The sequence below is a fragment of the Neomonachus schauinslandi genome, chromosome 11 (assembly GCF_002201575.2).
Source record: "Neomonachus schauinslandi chromosome 11, ASM220157v2, whole genome shotgun sequence".
NCBI classification, from domain to species: Eukaryota; Metazoa; Chordata; class Mammalia; order Carnivora; family Phocidae; genus Neomonachus; species Neomonachus schauinslandi.
In genome coordinates this window covers 8583800-8602213 of record NC_058413.1, presented here as the reverse complement: position 1 = coordinate 8602213, position 18414 = coordinate 8583800, and the positions used below count along the sequence as shown (strand labels likewise).

At 46.8% G+C, this 18414-nt stretch overlaps 1 protein-coding gene and 1 pseudogene across 3 annotated transcripts in view; one reads left to right on the top strand and one right to left on the bottom strand.

Annotated features, from left to right (window-relative positions):
• The window catches only part of LOC110575926 (phospholipase A and acyltransferase 3), a 33002-nt gene that overhangs the window by 6318 nt on the left and 8270 nt on the right, over positions 1 to 18414 (bottom strand). For all 3 annotated transcript variants that reach the window (XM_021684960.1, XM_021684961.2, XM_021684958.1), the window contains exons 3-4: positions 7946 to 8048; positions 837 to 1105 (exon numbers count right to left, since the gene is read on the bottom strand). In XM_021684960.1, the coding sequence (XP_021540635.1) occupies positions 837 to 1105; positions 7946 to 8048 (372 nt within the window). The remainder of the gene's footprint in view (positions 1 to 836; positions 1106 to 7945; positions 8049 to 18414) is intronic.
• On the top strand, positions 4543 to 5147 carry LOC110575925 (annotated as a pseudogene).

Sequence of the window (18414 nt, the reverse complement as noted above, 5' to 3'; positions counted from 1 at the left end):
AACCATCTGTCAGGGTGGGAGGAACAGTCTGCAGATAATGGAGGAGGAACAATGTGGCCCCAGTTCTTTACAGAACCTCATAGAGTGAGAACACATGAGGCAGCAGCTTCATACAAAACGTACTTTGTCAAGGAAATCAACAATTGCCTCACTGTGAGCATGCTCGGTACAGAGGCAAAGAGTATAGTCAAATACAAGACAGAGGGCCCTGGTTAGTCCTGAGAGTGCACATTTTAAGGGGGGGGGGGGACACGACCCGCCCCAGAGTCAGCACTACGTTCAGACGTCACTGCGGCTGATTTCCTGGTGGCCGGGCTGCTGGATGAGCCCAGCCTCGGCGCTGAATTACAGGAGCTCTGATCACGGAAAGGGCCCCTGGTGTGCAGCACAGGTCTTAAAGCAGAAGATCACGAAAGAGAAAAACTGTCCCTCGTTAGAAATGCTAAGAAAGCTGCCTTTTTTTTTTTTTAACGTGGACAAAGAGAAATTCTATGAGACCACAGAAAATGAGCTGTCTATGCTACACAGCGTTAAAGCCTCAGACTTGTTTCCGGGAAAAGGAAACTTCTCGTGTGCTTTCTTCACCTTGAGCAATGTTTAAGTTGGTAAAAGACAAACGGTTATTCAAAACACAGGATTCTTCCCTGGCGGTGACTCAGATCGCGGCCCATGGCGCACAACCGTGCTGGTCCCCGGCGCCGACCTGCCCGTCTCCACACCCTCGTCCCCACCCTGAGTGTGACATCCGTTTGTCTTCCAGGGGCCTGATGCCCAGCCACCGCCAGCAGACGGAATGGTCTGGTTCCTGGGGACGGGGACGCAGGCTGAGGACGTACCTGGTCACTGCGGGCGACTCCATAGCGCAGCTCATTCACAAAGTGCTCACAGTTCTCACAGGGCAACGAATAGGGCAACTCCTGCCCTACGAGTCCCTCCGCCCGTTGGACGATTTTGCTGGGAGGCAGCGGTGAGTACTTGTCATCGTGTTTGTTATTGACCTGGTACTTGTCTCTCCCCACCACATCATACAGCAGTTCCTTCTTCACTATGGCCTTCTCAGTCAGGGTGGACATGATGCTGGCCACACCAGCTCCCGCGACTTCGCCTAAAGAGTCACAAAGAGGAAACAGAGGGATTGGTCCTGGGGAGGCCCATTGGGGTCCATCCGCAGGCCCCGGGCAACCGCCCACAAGAGCATGAGCAGAAGGGAAGGGAAAAGGGAGCAGGGTCAGACACATGCTGTGTGGCTTTGGAGAAGGTGCTTGTGGTCTCTGGGCCCTGGCTTCCTTATCTGAAAGGAGGACTGGTGAGGTTTCTAGAGAAGCTGGCCTTCTACACCTGTGGCTCCCCAGTGGCCCTCTTGGTTATGCAAATATGGGCCCTGAGCACACCCTTCTCCCTGGGGGAACAGATTATGAACCTTCTGTGATTCCATCAAGGCTACACTCCCTTGACAAATACAAAGCAGATTACCGCAGAAAGGGTGGGTGGGTGGGTAGTTTCTACCCTTCTTGGAGCAAAGGGACCAAAACCCCACAGCAACTCCTCGAGATGCATTGCCAGGGAGACCCAGTAGGTACATCGGCACAGCCCTGGCTGAGATGAGGGGCTGGAAGGAGCAACAAAGCTCCAGAAATTAAACTGCTTATGGGATATTACTCAGCCATAAAATAAGATCTTGCCTTGCAACAACATGGACGGACCTACAGGGTGTGATGCTGAGCAAAATAAGTCAGACAGAGAAAGACAAATACCATATGATTTCACTGGTATGCGGAATCTCAAAAACAGAACAAATGACTAAAGAAATAAACAAAGAGCAGAAACAGGCCTGTAAGACAGAGAATGAATGGGTGATCGCCAGAGGGGAAGGAGAGGGGAGATGGGCAAAATGGGTGAAGGGGAGTGGGAGGAACAGGCTCCCAGTTACAGCATCAATAAGTCACGATGATAAAGGGCCCAGCACAGGGAACAGAGTCAACGGTGTTGTACTAGCCTTGTACGGGAACAGACGGTGGCTACACTTGTGGTGAGCACAGCGTGCTGTATAGACCTGTCCAGTCACTACCGTGTACACCTGAAACTAGTGGAACATCGTGTGTCAACTATACTTCAAGTAAAAAATAGAAAACTCAAAGAAAGGGAGTCAATACAAGGACCAGGATGGTGGGCAGGGGAGGCTGACGTCAGCACAAGACTGGGCAGCTCCCCAAGGCAGCCAACCTACACAGTTGGGGATGATGGCCGAAAAAGTGGGTGTGCACCAAAGAGGTGGGCCCCAGAGAGACCCACGGTGGCCTCGGTGGCCCTGCTGGGATGGGATCTCCAAGGCCCTTCCCCGCGGGGGAGGCATCCTGTTAGGCGGGGCAGGGACAGTCTTCCACATGACACCATGTGACAGCAACAAGCAATGGCAGGAGGGGTTGATCAGATTCCAGGTCTTTCCAAAGAGGACTAACTCCCTTTGCCCTGAGTAGATAGATTCCTGAGATTTTTAGAAGACCAGGGGAGTTCAGACTTGCTACCAATGGGGCAGGAGATGTTTGAGGGAGCCATTGGAGTAAAGAAAAGAGAGGGTACCATGCGGAGCTCTGAGTTTGTGGAGAGGGTCAGCGTGGGAATGGGACCAGGTGAGTTTCAGCACCCAGGCAGGGAGGGTGGCAGGGCTGAGACGGGGGTGAGGTAAGCAGGGTGCCTACAGCACAAAACTTAAGGAGGCTCCAACTCTCAGGGCCAGGCATGTACAGAGTCAACCGGTAAGAGTGAGGCTTCCTTAAGCTTTGCGCTGTGGGTGCCACTCTGGTGGGTGGTACAATAGGGCTGACGATCAGAAACTCTGGGTTTGGATTCTGGCTGCATCACTGAGTGGTCCTGACACACCACTTAACCTTGCTGAGCCAACACTGGGCAAGTCCCCAAATACATACCAAAATTGATACACAAACATGTATCAATAGTCATTTAAAGCTCCTTTTAAAAAATTCTTTCCATTTTTAAAGTTAGTCCATTAAAGAAAATATTAGTTCAACAATCAGAGAAAGGGCATGTAGGTAGGGTACACATTTCATAAGTGAGTTTTGGGAAATGTCAGACTAGGCAGTGTAGCATCATGGGAAAAGGCACAGAGTCAAGAGACAGCCAGAGTTTGAGTCCCACCTCCACCACTTACCTGCCCTGTGACTTTGGCCAAGGTGCTTAAACTTCCGTGAATCCCCAATTCCTTGTAGAGCAGGGACAATAACAGCCCTACCTGTCCCTACAGCACCGTGACAGGGGGAGGGGCTGCCAGGATTACAGAATTGGCCAAGTAAGGTGGCTTCTCCGGTACCTGGCACAGGGTGAGTGCCCAGCAAATGTCATCTCTCATCGTCGGAGTTGTTCCGCAAGCTTCTTTCCAACTCTAATCTCTACCATTTTCTGAGTAGCATGAGGTCAGTCCTGACCTATCTGGCAAGGTTCCCATGAAGCTCTAGTGAGAAGATGCATGTGGAAGCATCTTTTCCCTTTAAGGAGCATCCCCTGCCCAATGACTGTGGCACACCTGTCCCCAGGACCCCTGCCATGCCCTCCCCTGCCTCCTGTCCACCAGGTACATCCTCAGTGCAGTCAGTCAACGCTGTGGCCCGGCTGTGTGGGGCCTTGTCCAAGGTGCTGGAGGCAGCGGCATGAACTACAGGGCACCTGCCCTCAGGTAGCTCACATTCCAGTGAGAGGACCCACCCTGACAATGAACAAATAGACAAAATCGAGTACTTCCGGGTAGTGAAAGTGCTACAGATTAGATTAAGTGAAATATTACAGAAGGGGGTGACTTGGGGAGGCCCAGCATGAGAAGGGCCACCCCAGGGAATGGGCATTGAGAGGAGTCTGGAATGATGGAAAGGAGGCAGCCGTGCTGAGATCCAGGGAAGACCATCGCATGCAGAAGGAAGGGCAAGACAAGGGCCTTGGGAAGGAAGAGCATGGCATGCTCCAGAGGCTGTAGAAGGCCAATGTGGCTGACGTCGAGAGACCCAGGAGGACAGGAGAGAAAGATCCGGGTCAGAGAGGCAGGCAGAGGCCAGACCACACCAGGCCCCACAGGCCACTGTACAGACTTGGAAGCTCATTCTATGTGTGATAGAAAAGCCAATCAAGAATTTTAAGGGACGGGGCACCTGAGTGGCTCAGTCGTTAGGCGTCTGCCTTCGGCTCGGGTCGTGATCCCAGGGTCCTGGGATCAAGCCCCGCATCGGGCTCCCTACTCAGAAGGAAGCCTGCTTCTCTCTCTCCCATTCCCCCTGCTTGTGTTCTCTCTCTCGCTGTGTCTCTCTCTGTCAAATAAATAAATAAAATCTTTAAAAAAAAAAAATTTTAAGGGACATCTTCCTGACTGGTCTTTGGTGAGTTCTGTCTCAGAGCTGGTGAGAAGCACCCCCACACCCTGGTCATTGCCTTTTCCTCATCCCCCCAGGGACCTGTCCTCCTTAACTTGGGGTGCTGTGATGGGGAGGTGGCCAGGGGAGGTCTGGCACTCAAGAGTGGTTAGGTGCCAACAGCAAGATGTCTTCAAGAAATGCCAAAACTGGGTACCCTGACCCCAACTTCAAAGCCACGGCCATTACTCCAGATGGCCAGTTCAAAGGCATCAACCTCCCTGACTACAAAGGAAAATACGTTGTGTTCTTCTACCCTCTTAACTTTTCCTTTGTGTGCCCCATGGAGATCATTGCTTTCAGTGACGGGCAGAAGAATTTAAGAAACTCAACTGCCAAGTGGCTGGTGCTTCTGTGGATTCTCATTTGTGTCACCTGGCATGGATCAACATACCCAAGAAACAAGGAGGAATGGGACCCATGAACATTCCCCTGGTATCCTGGTATCAGACCCTACGCGTACATCGCTCAGGACTATGGAGCCTTAAAGGCTGATGAAGGCATCTCGTTCAGGGGCTTCTTTATTACTGATGATACAGGTTTCCTTTGGCAGATGACAAAGGATGACCCCCAACCCCCATTGGCCACTCTGTGGGTGAGACTCTGAGACTACTTCAGGCCTTCCAGTTTACTGACAAGCATGGGGAAGTGCCCCCCACTGGTTGGAAGCCTGGCAATGATACCATCAAGCTTGCCGTGCAGAGCAAAGAATACTTCTCTAAGCAGAAGTGAGCGCCGGGCCATTTTAGGGCCAGGCTGCAGTGGGTGGCCATGAAAACAAAATCTCTTTTGTACTACTGTCATGCTGAAAACACAAGACTTTAGATTCAGTGCAGATGTGGTATGGGACAGGACAGGCCTCTCCTGCAGGGACTGGGGAGGCCAGCCTTTCTTCCTCTGGAGAGAATGGCCTGAGCCATGCTGTGGGGCAGGTCAACTGATGTGGCCAGTAGTGGGACATCACTTTTGATCTTTTGTGGTTTCTATTAAATTTGAACTGAGGGGGAAAAAAAGAGAATTTTAGGGAGAGAAGTAACATAATCCGATTCATACTTTAGAATGATCGTGCTGGCTGCCCAGGAAAGGAGGGACTGACCACAAGTGGGCAAGAGTCAGAGAGACCAGCCGCAAGCTGCAGGAGCTTCAGATGGGCATGGAAGTGCAGACGGTGAGAAGTGATCAGACCCGGGGTCTCTCTTGGAGAGAGAGGCAACCAGATTTCCCATTGCATTAGATACAGGGTGAAAAGGATTGAGGATGATACCTAGATTTTTGCCTCCAGCAGCTGGATAGTGTCATCCACTGGAGCCTTTCTTTCAGGGCATGTCAAGTTCAATGTGCCGACTGGACACCCACATGGAGATGCCAAGTAGTCAAGAGGTTATACAAGTCTGAAGCTGAGTGGGGAGGTCTATGCTGAGGGGGTGCTTAGGAAACATCCACCGATGGAAAGTATTGGAAGCCAGGGGCCCGATGAGGTCACCTGGCGAGAGTAAGGAGGAGGGATATGGGAGAGGAGGAAGAGGAGCCCACACAGGAGACCAAGAAGGAAGGCCCAGTGAGAGAGGAAGAAAGACAGGTGCCAGATGAAGATCAGAGAGAGGTCACTCGTGTCAAATGCTACAGAGAAGCCAAATAAGCCTTGACCAGAAAATTAATCATTGGCTTTGTCAAGATGCGGAAGGTCTAGGGGAGCCTAGGTGGCTCAGTCATTAAGCGTCTGTCTTCGGCTCAGGTCATGATCCTGGGATCGAGCCCCGCATCAGGCTCCCTGCTCCGTGGGAAGCCTGCTTCTCCCTCTCCCACTTCCCCTGCTTGTGTTCCCTCTCTTGCTGTGTCTCTCTCTGTCAAATAAATAAATAAAATCTTAAAAAAAAAAGAAAAGAAAAGAAAAGAAAAAAATGTGGAAGTACTTTCAGTAGCCTTGATAAGCACTCCTTTGGGAGGGGGCTGAAAAAGAGAGCCTGGTGGAGGGAACCGAAGACAGAATGTCAAGAGGAAGTGCTGAGAGCCATGGTGGACAATCAAAGATTCGCTCTACAGGGAATTAGCTAGAGAAGACATGAGGTCAAGGGGGTGTCCGTTCATTTTATCAACAGGAGGTATTACAGTGTTTTCTATGCCAGTCAGAATAATCTAGCAGAGGGCGCCTGGGTGGCTCAGTTGGTTGAGCGACTGCCTTCGGCTCAGGTCATGATCCTGGAGTCCTGGGATCGAGTCCCACATCAGGCTCCCTGCTCAGCAGGGAGTCTGCTTCTCCCTCTGACCCTCTTACCTCTCGTGCTATCTCTCATTCTCTCTCACTCAAATAAATAAATAAAAAATTAAAAAAAAAAGAATAATCTAGCAGAGAGGGGGACCATGAGAGGGAACACAAGCAGGGGAGGAATTTGAGGAGCAAAGTGCTCACGAAATTAAGAGTGGGGGTCTAGGACCCACACACAGAGGCTGGCTTTTTAAACAAGGACGGGGCATGTTTTGCATCTTAACTGAAGAAAAGGCAGACTAGGTGGGTGCAGATGTTGGTGGTTTGGTTCATCAGGGCTGGGGAAGGTGCCATATACTCTGGCTCCTTCTGATTCCTCCGTAAGTACACGGTGAGGCCATTAGTTAGAGGTGAAGGGGTGGGCAAAGGACGTGTCCAAGAATGTCCACAGCTACTGTATTCTCAGCAGCCATACATGGGAACCAATCCAACGTCCATCAGTAGAAGCATGGATAACAAGCTGAGGCATTTTCATAGAACAGAAAACACAGAGAATGAAAAAGAACTCCTCCTACTGCTCACAAACCGATGGCTCTCACGGGCAAGGAAAGAAGCCAGACACAAAAAAAGCCCAGACTATGCGGATCCTCCCACACGAAGGTCTAGAACGGGCAAAACTAATTTACAGCAAGAGAAGCTAGAAGAGTAGTTGTCTCTAGGGAAGAGGAGAGGAGGCTGAAGAGGCCTGAGGGGGCCTCATAGGGTGGTGGAAATGTTCTAGATCTTGATGTGGGTCACTGTCACAAGGAGACTTTTTTTTTAATTCCCTGATTATACACTTTACTACAGGTGTGCACTTTACCTTATTTATCTTATACCTCAGTTTAAGTAACAAGTTTCAGAAAAGGGATGGGGGAAGTCTCACAACGATTCTCCTAGTGAACCACTCTTAGCTTCAGTTTTACAGATGATGGAAACCAAGACTAGAGAGTAGAAACTAGATTCGTCACCAAGCCTGCTGCCCAAAAGCCCATGCTCTCTCAGGGAGTTTTACACTGAAGAGGTGAATGTGTTTTATAAACACCCACAGTATTTAAAACCATAAAAACAGAGCCATCCCCTTGGAAGCCCACTTCAACCCCTGTAGGGAACCCCTAGGGTTCCAAGGAGTAGAGTTTGAAAACCATTGCCCCACACCAACCTGCCTGAGGAACCAACCACCGGTCAGGGATCAATGAGAGAGCTGGGCTCCCCTGTTACCCACAGCTGCCCCATCTCCCTCTCCTCCCAGCCCCAGCACAGCAGAGGCCCTCGGCGCCCTTACTTGGGGGAGCCAGGTGGACCACGTATCCATCGCCAACGTAGATGGCCCAGTGTCTGTAGAGAGGGCGGAAAATCTCAATCAGGTCTCCAACTTTGGGCTCTGGCTGCAAAACCAAGAACAAGGCTGTTAGAGGTGGTACAAGTGAGACCTTGGAACCAGGTGGCAGAGGCTGAGGTCCCTTGCCAGAGGCTGTCAAATTGGGAGGGTGTCTCCCAGACATTCCCCAACCTGGCCTAGGGCCTGACCAAGAATTGGCATGTCTCTGGCCATAATGTCCTCCTGGCTGATCATCCTGATGATGAGTGGCTCTGTGTGTGTGTGTGTATGTGTGTGTGTGTGTGAGTATGTGAATAAAGGAAAATTCTTTCTCCTGTAAACTGTACTCACACCTACACTTCTGACACCAGATATGTGGTTTTTCCACACCAAGCAATCCAGTCCTCAGTGGAAATGGACTGGATATCCTGCAGTTTATCTCAATTCTGACACTAACTGCCCGGAGCTAACGCAGACCCCAGGGGTGAAGGGCTCAGTCCCACCAGACTGCCCCCCCCCCCAATTCATCCCCAGCGGCCAGCCACACGTCCAGATTGTCCCCTGAGCTTCTGACTCCGCTAGCTATAAAATAGGGGTTTCCATAACCCCCTCCTCAGGTTCTATAATTTGCTAGAATGGCTCACAGAACTCAGGAAAACAGTTTACTTCCTAGATTACCAGTTATAAAGAATTCAACTCAGGAACAGCCAGATGGCAGACAGGCGGGGGAGGGGCAGAGCAGCCACGCCCTCTCCAGAGGCCAGTGTCCCAGCACCTCCGCGTGTTCAGCCCAGAAGCTCCCCAACCGCTTTCAGTTTTTACCGAGGTTCCCTCCCACAGGCAGGACGTATTAAATCATTGGTCCTAATGAGTAACACCCTCCAGCCTCTCTCCCCGCCCAGGAGGTTGGAGGCGGGGCTGAAATTTCCAGCCCTCTAATCCGGTGGGTTTCTCATCACCGCCTTAGCATAAACTCAGGTGGGGATGAAAGGGGCTTATGATGAATAACAAAAGACTCGTCTCTCCTATCACTCAGGACGTTACAAGGGTTGTAGAAGCCCAGTGCAGGGAATTGGGAACAAAGACCAAAACTGTATTTCTTATTGCCTCACAAGGAGCGTGCGTAGGGGTGCGTGTCTATGTGTGTGCGGGGGAAGTGGGGGGAGCGGCTCGGAGCCCTGCCCTACTGGGGAACGGGGAGAGTGGAGCAGAGCGGGAGACAACTTCGAGAGGTTCAAGATCACTTCCATTCAGCATTGTTGAGGCGCCGACACCAGATACTGTGCTAAGTGCTGGGGACGGGGGCATTCGATTTGGACCAGAATCAGGGGTGACAAGCTTCTCTGGTCCAAGCCAGTCTTAAATCTCTTTAATGAGCGAGGAAACTAGCCTTTTAGAGCACCTAGAGAAGGATCCCCTCTGTTCTTTGGCTGAGTCTTCAGCGAGTGAAGACTCTAGGGAGGGGGCTCTGACATGTGCCTCTCATGGGCAGACCTATAGGGATTTGCCCACATCCCACCGCCAAGCCCCCGTGGACCTGACTGAGAGATTCCATCAAAGAGGTGATGGGAAGGACTCACCACTGCGTGGCCTCCCTTGGGATAAAAACAAAGGACATTAGGAAGAGCCAATCACAAACTCCAGGAGGCCTATGAAGCAAGGTCAATGGTAGTTCATTTCTATTTATACAAACATTAAAACTGCAAATACGTATTACATATGGCAGGAAAAAAATCTTTTCACAAAAATGTTATGGATAAATCATGTTCTCTTATGCAGTGATTGTAATTAGTCTGCCAAAAAGAAGGCACCCAGACCTTACTGAGAACCTATTTCAGAACAATGGACAATGGTTGCAATTTATGAATCCCACTTGTTTTCCAGAATAAAAGAAAAACATATATATTGTTTGGTAAGAATTAGGAGGCCTTGAGAAATCCCCCAAAAGGGAATTTAACTGGGCGGGGGGCGTTCTCCACGAATAAGCAAGGACATAAAGACGAGGCAGGGATCCAACCCTCGGGAAGGCTACCGATTAAACAGGAGACAGTGTGAATGTCAGTAATATGATGTCAAGTAATGAGCAGTCAGTGGGTACACGGACCCAAGGAGCTCACTGTGTTCCAGACCAATACCAAGGAAAGGTGGCCTACACATAGAAAGATGCCTGAGGGGCGCCTGGATGGCTCAGTCGCTAAGCATCTGCCTTCAGCTCAGGTCATGGTCCCAGGGTCCTGGGATCGAGCCCCAAATCCGGCTCCTGCTCCGCGGGAAGCCTGCTTCTCCCTCTCCCACTCCCCTTGCTTCTGTTCCCTCTCTCGCTGTGTCTCTCTCTGTCATATAAATAAAATCTTAAAAAAAAAAAAGTTAAAAAAAATTAAATTAAAAAAAAGAAAGATGCCTGAAAAAATGGCAAAAATATCTACAAAGAAATTCAAACCTTATCACCATAAACATCACAAGATAATGAAGCAGCAAATGCACGCTACTGAGTAGAAGTCATACCCAAAAAGTAGCGCAATTGTTGTAACCCATTTATGTCCCATCCCAGAAAAGGCATCACTGTAGGACAGAAAGTGATCAGTGATTGCCAGGGGCTGGGAGTGAGGAGAGGGGCTGACAACAAAGGGGCAGGAGGGAACTGGGGGGCAACTAAACTTTCCCTACTGTTCTGTGTCTGACGGTGGTGATAGTTATGCAATTGTATGTGTTGATGAAAACTCATAGGAACAAACATTAACGGGGTGCCTGGCTGGCTCAGTCGGTGGAGTGAGCAACTCTTGATTTCAGGGTCGTGAGTTCAAGCCCCATGCTGGGTGTAGACACTGCTAAAACAAATATAAACTTTTTAAAAAATTAAATTATGTTTTAAAAAAGAACACTAAAAGGAATTTTAGACCTCAGTTTTTTTAAACACAACATTTTTTAATGTATTTAAATTTTTTTTAATTTGGGGGCGCCTGGGTGGCTCAGTCAGTTAAGCGTCTGCCTTAAAGTCGGGTCATGATCTCAGGGTCTTGGGATCTGCCCTGCCACTGCCGTGAGACTCCCTGCTCGGCGAGGAGCCTGCTTCTCTCTCTCCTTCTGCCTCTCCCCCCACTGCTCATGCACTCTCTCTCTCTCACTCTCTCGCTCTCAAATAAATAAAATCTTTAAAGATATTTGAGAGCGAGAGAGAGAGAACACAAGCAGGGGGAGAGGGAGAAGCTGGCTCCCCACTGAGCAGGGAGCCCGATGTGGGACTCGATCCCAGGACCCTGGGATCATGACCTGAGCCCAAGGCAGACGCTTAACGACTGAGCCACCCAGGCGCCCCTAAAAATTTTTTTATTTTAATGGCTATCTATAGTTTGAAAGGAAAAGGTTTTTTTTAACTTTTTTTTTTTTTGATGTAGTGATCCAGGATTTACTGTTTGCGTATAACACCCGGTGCTCCATGCAGTACGTGCCCTCTTTAGTACCCATCACCAGGCTAACCCTTCCCCCACCCCCTCCCCTCTAGAACCCTCAGTTTCTTTCTTTTTTTTTTTTTTAAGATTTTATTTATTTATTTGACAGAGAGAGACACAGCAAGAGAGGGAACACAAGTAGGGGGAGTGGGAGAGGGAGAAGCAGGCTTCCCGCTGAGCAGGGAGCCCGATGCGGGGCTTGATTCCAGGACCCTGGGGTCATGACCTGAGCCGAAGGCAGACGCTCAACGACTGAGCCACCCAGGCGCCCCTCAGTTGGTTTCTCAGAGTCCACAGTCTCTCATGGTTTGTCTCCCCCTCCGATTCCCCCCTTCATCTTTCCCTTCCTACTATCTTCTTTTTTTTTTTTTCCTTAACATATAATGTATTATTTGTTTCAGGGGTAAAGGTCTGTGATTCATCACTCTTGCACAATTCACAGTGCTCACCATAGCACATACCCTCCCCAATGTCCATCACCTAGTCACCCCATCCCTCCCACCCCCACCACTCCAGCAACCCTCAGTTTGTTTCCTGAGATTAAGAATTCCTCATATCGGGGTGCCTGGGTGGCTCAACCATTAAGTGTCTGCCTTCGGCTCAGGTCATGATCCCAGGGTCCTGGGATCGAGCCCCGCATAGGGCTCCCTGCTCAGTGGGGAGTCTGCTTCTCCCTCTCCCACTCCCCCTCCTTGTGTTCCCTCTCTCTCTGTCAAATAAATAAAATCTTAAAAAAAAAAAAAAAGAATTCCTCATATTAGTGAGATCATATGATACATGTCTTTCTCTGATTGACTTATTTCACTTAGCATAATACCCTCTAGTTCCAGAAAGGAAAAAAGTTTTGATTTTTAAAATACACAATCAAATTGCCTGCCCCTTGTAAGGGCAAAGGTACCTATTTCCAAATATGCACAAGTTCAAAACATACCACCACTCAAGGACACTTTTTTTTTTTAAAGATTTTATTTATTTATTTGAGAGAGAGAATGAGATAGAGAGCATGAGAGGGGGGAGGGTCAGAGAGAGAGGCAGATTCCCCGCTGAGCAGGGAGCCCGACATGGGACTCGATCCCAGAACTCCAGGATCATGACCTGAGCCGAAGGCAGTCGCTCAACCAACTGAGCCACCCAGGCGCCTCAAGGACACTTTTTTAAAATGAAATGAAAGGGGGCGCCTGGGTGGCTCAGATGGTTAAGCATCTGCCTTCAGCTCAGGTCATGATCTCCAGGTCCTGGGATCCAGCCAACGTTTGGCTTCCAGCTCAGCAGGGAGTCTGCCTCTGCCCCTCTCGCTGCTTCTCCCCCACTGCTCGTGCTCTCTGTCTCTCTCTCTCTCTCTCAAATGAATAAATAAAATCTTAAAAAAAAAAATGAAGTGAAAGGTGGTAGACTCATCTGGGGAGCCCCACCCACGAGTTTCTAACTAGTGCAAGGACTCGATTTTCACATGGCAACAGCGATAATCTTTTAGAGACGGAGCTAAGTTGAAAAATGAGAATGAGCTCTGCAATGCAACACCATTTATATCAATTAAAGATACACACACGCAAACCAATGATACACATCTTATAAGAACCATACCTGAAAACATCATTTTAAAAAACCAACAAGAACAAGAACAGAAGCATATGGGCTAAAGAACACACATTAAACACATCACGGTGCTGGCCCCTGGGAAGACGGAGGAAGGCATGATGATACAAAGGGACCAAAACAAAACAAAACAAAACAAAACAAAAAACCCACAAGAGAGGGGGTCTTGGGCGCCTGGGTGGCTCAGTCGTTGGGCGTCTGCCTTCGGCTCAGGTCATGATCCCAGGGTCCTGGGATCGAGTCCCACATCGGGCTCCCTGCTCCGCGGGAAGCCTGCTTCTCCCTCTCCCACTCCCCCTGCTTGTGTTCCTGCTCTCACTATGTCTCTCTCTGTCAAATAAATAAATAAAATCTTTAAAATAAATAAATAAATAAATAAATAAATAAATAAAAAGAGAGGGGGTCTTGTAGGGACCAGTGAGGACAGGGTGTCATGAACTGAGAATATGAATGACGTCACCCTCTATCATAAAATCCAACTAGAGAAACAATAACTTAATGATACACATGAGCCAACTCAGCTGAATCAAAGTGAAGAACTCAAGGAACCAGGTTATAAAATTAGAAGTATGAGAACTGCAGCCCAGGAGCCAAATTGGTGCCTCTGCTTATTTTTGTATGCAAGCTAAGAATGTTTTTACATTTTGAAAATGGTTGGGGGAAGTCAAAAGAGGAAGGATGATCTGTGACACATGAAATTTTATGAAATTCAAACTTCAGCGTCCACAAAGCTTTATTGGCACACGGCCACACCCCATTCATTTACATCTTGTCCTGGGCTGCTTTCTCTCTACAGCAGGTGAGTTGAGTTGTAATGGAGACCGTGTGACCTGCAAGCCCTAAAATCTTCCACTGTCTGGCCTTTTACAGAAAAAGCTTGCCAGGTCCTGCTATAAAAGGATGGACTGTGATGCCTCCGTTACTCAGCTTGATCCACAGTCCCGGGGATTCATTGCCAGGTGGTTCTTCCTCTAGGAAGAAGGGGGCCAGCAGGAGGCTCCAGGAAGAGAATTCCCTCTCCAGGGCAGGGCTCAGGGGATCCCCAGCCCGCACAGTAACCAGGCCTCAACTACGCAACTTGGAACGCAGGCACTAACAACGGCAAAGCTGAGACTCTGTGCCCATGGGATTTCAGAACAAAAGGCCTTTATCCTTTCCACAAAAGCAGGGTTACAAAGAACTGCATAACAACCATTTTCCTTAGCAAGCAAACTGAGGAACAATTTCTGGCCTCCAAAATTATCGGAAAAACAACCTAAATAACCATTTATAAGAACCGATTAAATAAATTATCCTGCATCCATATGTACATACATTCATAGAGCCGTTAGAGAAAACAAGGTGGATTTATGTGAGCAGACGCGGAACTGGTTGGAAAAAGCACGTTGAAAAACATTATTATCCCATTTTTGCTTAAAATACATTTAAAAAAATTAAAGTAAAATAAAATACATTTTTTCTACATTTATAAGCAAAATGTACTATGCACTATGCATGATCTGAGGAAAATACACCAAATTGTTGTATATTATATACAGTGGGGGTTTGGGATTCAGACTCTTACATTTTATCTTATTTCTTTTTTTTACTAATATGAGTTACTTCTATAATAAAAATTTTTAAAGCTTTCTGGATGGAGAAAAAAAGTCCCTTGTGTTGATGAGCTTGAAGTTGTTTATCTTGTTTATTTTTTAAAAATACTTTTAAGGATTTATTTATTTATTTTAAAGTGAGAGTGAGAGCATGGGGGTGGGGGAGAGGGGCAGAGGGAGAGAGAGAGAGAGAATCTCAAGCAGACTCCTCGCTGAGCGCAGAGCCTGACACGGGGCTCAATCTCAGGATCCTGAGATCATGACCTGAGCCGAAACCAAGAGCAAGTTGCTTTACCGACTAAGCCACCCAGGCGCCCCGAGCTTGAAGTTTTTTAATTGGAAAAGGTGTATATTATCTGTCACCAAAACCGCTTGAAACCATCTCCCACCTGGAACCTGTAAATATGACCATGTTAATGATGCTTAAAAATCAGTAACATTTATATATACATATAAAAAACCATAAATAAATTTTATTTATTTTCTTTTTTTTATTATGTTCTGTCACCATACAGTACATCATTAGTTTTTGATGTACTGTTCCATGATTCATTGTTTGTGTGTAACACCCAGTGCTCCATGCAGTACGTGCCCCCCTTAGTACCCATCACCGGGCTAACCCATCACCCACCCCCCCTCCCCTCTGAAACCCTCAGTTTGTTTCTCAGAGTCCATCGTCTCTCATGGTTCGTCTCCCCCTCCAGTTTCCCCCCCTTCATTTTTCCCTTCCTTCTCCTAATGTCCTCCATGCTATTCCTTATGTTCCACAAATAAGTGAAACCATATGATAATTAACTTTCTCTGCTTGACTTATTTCACTTAGCATGATCTCCTCCAGTCCCATCCATGTTGATGTGAAAGTTGGGTATTCATCTTTTCTGATGGCTGAGTAATATTCCATTGTATATATGGACCACATCTTCTTTATCCGTTCATCTGTTGAAGGGCATCTCAGCTCTTTCCACAGGTTGGCTATTGTGGACGTTGCTGCTATGAACATTGGGGTGCATATGGCCTTTCTTTTCACGACATCTGTGTCTTTGGGGGTAAATACCCAGTAGTGCAATTGCTGGGTCATAGTATAGCTCTATTTTTAATTTTTTGAGGAACCTCCACACTGTTTTCCACAGTAGCTGTACCAACTTGCATTCCCACCAAGAGTGCAAGAGGGTTCCCCTTTCTCCACAACCTCTCCAATATTTGTTGTTTCTTGCCTTGTCAATTTTTGCCATTCTAACTGGTGAAGGTGGTATCTCAATGTGGTTTTGATTTGAATTTCCCTGTTGGCTAATGATGATGAATATTTTTTCATGTGTCTGTTAGCCATTTGTATGTCTTCTTTGGAGAAGTGTCTGTTCATGTCTTCTGCCCATTTTTTGACTTGATTATTTGTTTTTTGGGTGTTGAGTTTGAGAAGTTCTTTATAGATCTTGGATACCAGCCCTTTATCTGTAGTGTCATTAGCAAATATCTTCTCCCATTCTGTGGGTTGCCTCTTTGTTTTGTTGACTAAAACCATAAATAAATTTTAAAATAATATAGATACATATATATCAGATCTTAGAATAAAGAGACTCAAAGGATAAAAGCCACAAAGGAAAAGGGTAAAAGGTTTTACAATTTAAAAAGTGTTAAAGGTCTTATTATTAGAAGTTTCTATCATTGCCTGTTATGTTCATGCTCCCTTTTAAGGGAAAATGATTGCCTGCAATCCCAGTTGCCTAGGCAGCCGCCATATTTCATACCCTGTGACCAACGCCTCCCACCTCAGCCAGCTGGACCTGAAGAAGGCAAGCAGGTCTCATCCTATGAACCTCCACATGTCCTTAAACTAAAACTAAAACTAAAACTTCTTTACTTGAGCTAGCTTAAGTGGGTTGCTTGTTACTCACAGCCAAATGAGCCAGACATTCTATGCATTGGAAAAAAACAAAATAAAACTCCACAAACTACCATGATCAACTGGAAGAAAATGACAGAAAAACAGTTAATATCTTTAATATATAAAGAGTTTTTATGAACCAATAAAAAAGATGTAAATACCAAAATAGAAAAAAGTAGACAAAGGGCATGATAAGTAATTTAAAAAGAAGAAATATATATTACCACTAATATAAGTAAACATATTCTACCTCACAAGTAATCAAGTAAATGCAAATTAAAAACTGGTTTTGGGGGGAAATTAAAATACCAATATTAAATATAAGAAAAGATAAACACATACCATCATTCATTGCTGATGCAAATAAAAACCAGTATAACTTTTCTGAAAGGCAATTTGGCAATCTGTCTCACTAACCTTAAAAATATTCATACTCTTTGACCCAATTTCCATTTATAGACTAGATCTTAAGGAAATAATCTGAAATGCCCACAAAAGTTGTCCATCAAAAAGTGACATCCAATGGCAAAACATCAGATACCTAAAAATCCTACGTAAAAAGATTATTTTATTCTTTTATTTTAAAAGAATACTTAATGATAATAAATGCCCATTACATAATGGTTAATGAAAAAGCTTTATACAAAATAGTATATTTTTTAAACTTTGTTTAAAAAAGAAAGCACATATAGAAAAGTTGTGGAAATACACCAAAATGTAAACTGTTTATTACCAGTCGGTGACATCTGGGGTATTAATTTTCTTTTTAGTTCTTTTCTAGTTTTCCAAAATGTTTATTTTTTTTTAAAGATTTTATTTATTTGTCAGAGAGATAGAGAGAGAAAGAGAGAGCACACACACACAAGCAGGGGGAGCAGCAGAGAGAGAAGCAGACTCCCCGCTGAGCAGGGAGTCTGATGCGGGACTCGATCTCAGGACTCCAGGATCATGACCTGAGCCGAAGGCAGTAGCTTAACCAACTGAGCCACCCAGGTGCCCTCCAAAATGTTTAAATATACGTATATTCATTTTAGAATCACACACACACACACACACAACACAAAACCTGACAAACATCAGTGTGTTCAATTTGGGGTAATCTACACCATTACTACTCTGTAACAAAATAAATACACAGGACAAAAAGACTAGAAAGATATACACCAACATCTTCACAGAGAATCCCTCTGGGTGCTGGGATGGTTACTGGAATTATTTTGCTTCCTTCTCTTTATCTGTATTTTCCAGCTTTCCTGCAATGAGTGTTTTTAAGTTCATAGCATGCTTCCTGACATTGTATTAAGAAACATTTTCAAACATACAATTTAAAGTCTCAAGCGTTCAAAACTGAAAGCGTTGTTTAGTGAATATCTGTATACCCAAACACTTAGATACTACTCTTATGTTACTGCATTTGCTTTATCACAAATATGCCGATCTACTCATTCCACCTGCCAAGTATCTTTAAACTCTTCTTTTAAACTCAAATGACCGGCGTTCTGGGAAAAGCAGAGGGAGTGGGGACAATGACAAAGGCAATAATGGTGTGCGATGTGCTCTAACTCTGCTCTAGGACCCACTGGGTTCCTGACCCCGAGCCTGCAGCCTTCATCCCCAGCTGTGGTTCTCGGACACGAGCCTGCGCACAAATTAGAGGAGAGGGGCTTGCTGGCGTGCTTGCAGAATCACTGTGCACTTTTAACAAATAGTCTGCCCCACCCTAGGGCAGTGGTGTAAGCGGCCTCCCCTTGAGAATCCCTTCACCTTGGGCATGCCCACCTCTGCCTGGGAGGGTCAGGGGACTCACTCATTTGCTCCTTCACCCAACAGATGCTCACAGAGCTAGATGCCAGGCACCCACCTGGGCACCTGCGCTGTGTCTATGATCAAAGTAAAGATCCCTGCCTTCATGAG